At 41.2% G+C, this 6,257-nt stretch overlaps 1 protein-coding gene across 2 annotated transcripts in view; it reads left to right on the top strand.

Moving 5' to 3' along the window:
- LOC108787304 (high-affinity choline transporter 1-like) overlaps positions 1–6,257 on the top strand; it is a 19,841-nt gene that overhangs the window by 7,893 nt on the left and 5,691 nt on the right. For both annotated transcript variants that reach the window (XM_018556817.1, XM_018556816.1), the window contains exons 3-4: positions 1,869–2,024; positions 4,390–4,538. In XM_018556817.1, the coding sequence (XP_018412319.1) occupies positions 1,869–2,024; positions 4,390–4,538 (305 nt within the window). The remainder of the gene's footprint in view (positions 1–1,868; positions 2,025–4,389; positions 4,539–6,257) is intronic.

The following is a 6,257-nucleotide window of genomic DNA, read 5'->3' as shown; positions in this document are numbered from 1 at the left end:
GCTGCTTTGTGCTAGGTTGTTGTAATAATTGGCTAATACAGCTGCTGAAGGGGTTTAGGGCTTTAGAAGGCAGAGTGGCTTTTACTTGTCATTCAGCTTTTGCTTCTAACATCTAACAAATCCATTTGTGAAAAAAACCCAGCAGCAGACAAATAGTATATCTAATAGTATAGAAAATGTTCACGCTAGAAGTGGAAGAAAAAAGTGTAAATTAAACATAAATATGCAAAACAATATACTTTAAAAAGTCCTAGTTATTAAAGCGGCTTGCAAAAAAGACAGATATTCAAGTCCTTAAACGATATTATATAAATTGCAGTGCTAGAAGTGCAACTTTTTGATCTCCAGTTGGGGAAGTCTCAGTCCTAAAGCTGTAATTTGTAAGATATTGTTTTTTCTTGCAAGCCATTGGGAAAAGTTCCGTTTGCTCATATGATCTTTACTATTGGAGCATACATACAGTATATTTTTTTATGGGGCTTCTGAGGAATTGATCGCCTTAAAGACATCAGCAGCTTGTGGACAGCCTTTGGATATCACACAAGCCTTAGTGGATGATCTAAAGCAGTGGATTCATTCCACATAAACTGATGATGACCTCTCATCAACTGGGGTCTGTTAATCTGATGAGTTGCCAGTCACACAAGGTGTGGTGGAGGGTCTTTCCTGTTGTACTTCTGATGCTACAACATTGTTAAATTTATATACTGAACACTCCTATTGACTTCTGTAATTGTGGGGTCCATTCGTCTGGTGAGTTTTCTTTATAGAAGCTGATGGTTTATACTCTCTGATGGTTGATGGCCTGTTTGTAATGAAGAGGAGGAATTCCTGAACACATCCCCACAGCCTTCTTGCTGTCTGTCACACAGAGAAAGCCGAATTTATCAAAGTGTAAAGAGGGCAGTTCTCTGGAATCAGGATTGGAGTACATAGCTCTCAACATACACGTGTAAGGCATTTTGAGCATTTTTAGTGTGTCCGCCACACTAACACAATATCCAAGTGTATCCCCTGCACTCCTTACAGTGATCACGACCCAAAATATTGTCGTGGTGCTCGCAGTGATGATCACGGATGGCGCCGTGCAGATCCACACTTGATAAAAGTGAAGATCACCAGCACTCAAAGGATAATCTTAAATCCTTGTGTTAATTTAAATTATAGTCTTGGCTTTCTGATGAATGCGATGGTTTCTTCAAATACATTAACATGAGGATTTAAGACTATCCTTTGAGCGCTGGTGATCTTATCATACCACACCAACACATCTTGCAAGCTCTTTTCCCATTTTCCATAGCATTTGAGTAAAAAAACAAGTGTAAATACACATGCACCAATTCAGGCTGATTCACTTCCACCAAGACACACTATAAGGCCAAAAGGTTTTGGATATCTGATTATAACACCCATATGAGCTTGCTGGACATCCCATTTCAAAACCATGGGCATTGGTAAGGAGTTTATTTTATTTTATTTTGCCATTGGCATTCCAATTCATACCAAAGGTGTTCAGTAGGGTTGAGGAAAGGGCTCTGTGCAGGTCACTCAAGATACTCCACACCAAACTCATCAAACCATCGGTTTATGGAGCTGGGTTTGTACACAGGGGCATGGGCATGCTGGAAGAGAAAAGGGCCATCCCCAAACTGTTACCACAAGGTTGGGCATGCAAAAATGTCTAAAATGTCTTTTTATGGCGTAGCACCCCTCACTGGAAACACCTGAGCCCAGTAATTGTAAAGAGTGTCCACGTGCTTTTTGATGTATAATACATGAAGTTGGCTTCTGGGAATACAGAATATTATGATATATTTCTGAAACATTTATTTCTAGAAACAACATAATAAATGTGTTTTCCCTCCCAGGTGCTCTCTTCTTTGTAAAGCCTATGAGGTCTAAAAACTATGTGACAATGATGGACCCTCTCCAGGAAAAATTTGGGGACACAATGGGGAGTATCCTGTTTATCCCATCGTTGCTGGGGGACATTTTCTGGTTTGCTTCTATCCTGGCCTCTCTAGGTAGGTGATTCTGGGCCGTAGGCACCATTTTAAAATGGAGGTGGTTACAAATGTAAAATGTAAAAACTTAATTCAGTAAAGGGGGCCCTCTGCTGTGAGGCTTTTATTGATGTTTGCATACCAAGTGGGGATATTTACTCTTGCTTACTCTTTCGATGGCAATGGTTATTGAGACAGAAAGTGAGGAGAATTCTAAATATTAGTTGGAGTGGTAGGGAAGCCTGTTCTAGTGAAGCACCAGGATCCAGTGTGCAAAACCTTGGATGATGGAAGGTGAGTCTTTGGCAAAGAGTATCCTAATTTAGGGGAGGCAAATATGCAAACAAGAGATTAGGTTACAGTTACCTAAGGGTGAGGAAGTGTTAGGGTTATGAGGAGGGGTAATTGTAGCGCTATAGGGAGGGTTATTTTTAGCGTTAGAGGTAGGGTTAGTATGATATTTACAGGGTGGGTTAGTGTCAGTACTGCAGGGTTAGTGTCAGTAACATTTAGACCCGTGCATTCGGATTCGGACGAACCTGCAAATCAGCGAAATTCAGTTGATTCGGCGGTTCGTCTGAATCCGAAATAACGAATTTATTATTTGCCCGAATATACTAAAACTATATTCGGGCATACATAAATTAGTTTGCAGAAAGAGCGCCGCCATCTTTGAGTATATCTCGGTATACACCAAGATGACGGCACCCGAACGTATGGGTGCCGCCATCTTAGTGTATACCGAGAAACACTCAAAGATGGCTGCGCACAAGCGCAGAACGTGCAGCGCCGATATGGCTGCCGCTTGTTTTGGATTTTCAGTGTGCGGTTTCAGATTTGGAGGCTCGTTGCCTCCGAATCCGAAACAGCAGAAACATTTGTTTTCTTTGATAAAACAAATGGAAACTTTTTTCGCTTTCATTTTTTTGGTCAGAAAACAAATTTTTGTGCCGTGCCATCCTGTAGGATTACAGGGAGGGTTAATGTTAGGGTTAAAGGAAGAGTTAATGTTATGGCTACAGGGAAGATTAGTATGGGATTTATAGGGAGGGTTAGTGTCAGGTTTACAGAGAAGGTTAATGTGATGGTCATATGAGAGTTAATGGTAGGTTAGTGTTAGGGTTACATGGTATATTGATGTTAGGATTACAGGGAACATCAATGTTATGGTATGAGGAGGGTTATTGTTTAGGTTAAAGGGAGAGTTAATGTTGGGGTTACAGGGAGGGTTAGTGCTAGGGCTTAAGAGTTAATGAGTGTTAGGGTTACAGGGAAGGTTAGTGTTAGGGTTACAGGGAGGGTTAGTGTGAGGTTTACATGTTAATATTAGGGGTAAAGGGTGGGTTACTGTTAGGGTACAAGATCTATTAATGTTAGAGGTACAGATTGGGTTAGTGTGAAGTTTACAGGCTATATTTATACAGTATATATGTTAAGGTTACAGGGAGGGTTAGTGTTAGGGTTATAGAGGAAGTTGATGGTGGATTACAGGAAGAGTTAATTTTAGGATTACGAGGGTTAGTGATGGGGTGCAGGGAGGATTAGTGCTAGGGTTACAGGGAGGGTTAGTGTTAGGGTTATAGAGGAAGTTGATGGTGGATTACAGGAAGAGTTAATTTTAGGATTACGAGGGTTAGTGATGGGGTGCAGGGAGGATTAGTGCTAGGGTTACAGGAAGGGTTAGTGTTAAGGTTATGGGAAAGGTTAGTATTAGGCTTATGGGGAGAGTTACTGCTAGTGTTAGAGTTACAGGGAGAGTTAGTCTTAGATTTAAAGGGTAGCTTAGTGCTCGAGTTACAGGGAGGATTAATCTGAGGGTTATGGAGAGGGTTGTTGTTTAGGTTACAGAAGACTAAGTATGGGGTTTACAAGGAAGATTATTTTTATTGCCTACAGGGAAGGGTAGTGTTAGGGTACAGTGTATATTAATATTTATGTTACAGAGGGAATTAGTGTTAGGGTTACAGGGAGGGTTAGTATAAGGTTTCCAGGCTATGTTAATGTTATGGGTAAAGGGTGGGTTAGTGTTAGGGTATAGGGTATATTAATGTTAGAGATACAGGTATAACAAAATGTTTTTAATAGTATATTAACAGAAGGGAGCAAATAAAGGAAGTTCATTGTTAGGGTTTACATACACTTTAAGGAAAGTTGTCAGAGGATTTGCAGAAGTACTTGACATTTGGCTGGATTGTCACGTGTATGTCAAGCAATGTGGATCTACACATGTAGTGGATCCATGAAGCAATGGGACAGTTCCTAAACAACTGCAAAATGATGCATAAAAACTGGAAAACATGATAAACATTTATTACTTGCTGATTTAATTTACAATGATCCTAACTCCGGAACATTTCCTGGACTGATCCCTGATGTGTTATTGTAGGAGCCACTGTCAGAGTCATTCTGGATGTGAACGGCTACATATCCATCATTATCTCTGCCTGTACGGTCATTTTGTACACATTACTTGGTGGACTCTATTCTGTCGCCTATACTGATGTCATTCAGCTACTCTTCATGATGATCAGTCTGGTGAGTAAAGCCCTGATTCCCACAACATTTACTATATGGTCCAGTGTGCAAGTTGCCTCAAGGACAGCTCCAGGTAAGCTACTAAAACAGAAACACATGCTGTGTTTAAAAATGGTCTGCAGATCACTTACCACTGCCTTCTTCGGACAACTAATGGGCATCACCATATTGGTGCCACTCAATATGAACTCCATTAGGCCCATCTCACAGCTTCCTCCTCCAAACCATTAGCTAAGGGAGTAGGCACTCCCTCGATGAGCCTGATTTCAAACATTTGCTGATGGCTTACAGATAGCTGAATTTTGTAGGTTGTAGATGGTGCTTTGATGTATTTGCCTGGAGCTATTCTGTCAAAGGCGATGTGGCAGTGGGGCCCTATGATAAACAGCTTTCCAATTTTTATTCTATCTCATGATTCCATTGTCCTGTCACAGCTGACAAATGCTTGGTTACAAATGCATTGGCTACTACAGTCATAGCATCCTACAGTATGACATATAAACTGGCCATCAGGGACATCTGGTGTCATGCATATCCATAGACCATCACCCAACAGTGTTCCATACCTTCGAGACACCTGACTATGCACTACATGGAAGTCTCATAGACCATCAACTCGCAGTGCTCCATGCCTTTAAGACACCTGACATTGAACTACATGGAACTTTGCAGTCGAAGCTACAAAACCTAATCTGTGATTGAAGTAAAAGTTATTACAAATAGCCTGGATTTCTTAGAACAGTGGGTGGAGCTTTAAAGTAAGGACGGTGGAGGTCAAGTATATCTTAAAGTAGGGTGGGTGGCTACCTTTGTTCCCCATGGTCCCTGTGTGTGTTGTAAAGTAGCCACTGCTCCAAGATCACGCCTGTGATAGACTACAATCTCATGTTTAATTTACTAATTTGTATTGAGATTGTAGTCCATCACCGGAGCGAGCTTGGAGCTGTGACTACTTTACAACACACATAGGGAAGAATAGTTAAATTCTGCAGCTGGAGTGCCAGGGGTAAAAAGGTAAGAGGAGAGAGTAGTTAAATTGTGTGCATGCTGCTGTCCCTGTCCCTATGTTTTGTTACTGCCAGTTGTTTGCACACAAAGTGCCATGATTGTCTGTATGGTGTCCATGTATTGTCCATTTGTTGTCCATTTGCAATTGCCCATTTTTTGCCCATATATTTCCACATCTACACTTTTGTTGCCTGTGCATTGCCACCATTGCCCTTTTTGTTTTCCATGTATTCTAACAAGTACCCTTCTGTTGGGCATGTATTGTCATGATTCCCAGTGTGTTTCTCACATGTGTTGCCCATGTATTGCCACAGTTGCCAGTGTATTACCCTCATATTGCCAGCACTGCCAATCAGATGCATGTGCATTGCCATATTTTCTCACAGTTTAGTGCTATGATGCCATCTGTGTGAGCGTGTGGGATAACACTGGTCCTGTCGTAGACACTCATTAGAAATCTGTCTACCATCTGTGCAACAAATGGCGCAATCTTTGGAAGATTTATGTAACTATTGGTAAGGTGCACGGCCTTTTTAACACAGGCGCAAAATCCTTCCTGAAAAGTGATCTGCTGTGGTTTCAGAAATTTAGGAGATGATACTGTTGCCTCCTGAATGCCTGTTTTTTTCCAATTGAGATTTTACATTACAAAATTGCATCACAAGCACTTGCGGCATGGTCCCATTGACTTCACTGGGCGAGTTAGACAGA

This window comes from Nanorana parkeri, unplaced genomic scaffold (genome assembly GCF_000935625.1).
Source record: "Nanorana parkeri isolate BGI_ZX_2015 unplaced genomic scaffold, ASM93562v1 scaffold254, whole genome shotgun sequence".
Taxonomy (NCBI): Eukaryota; Metazoa; Chordata; class Amphibia; order Anura; family Dicroglossidae; genus Nanorana; species Nanorana parkeri.
This window is presented reverse-complemented; position numbering and strand designations above follow the sequence as displayed.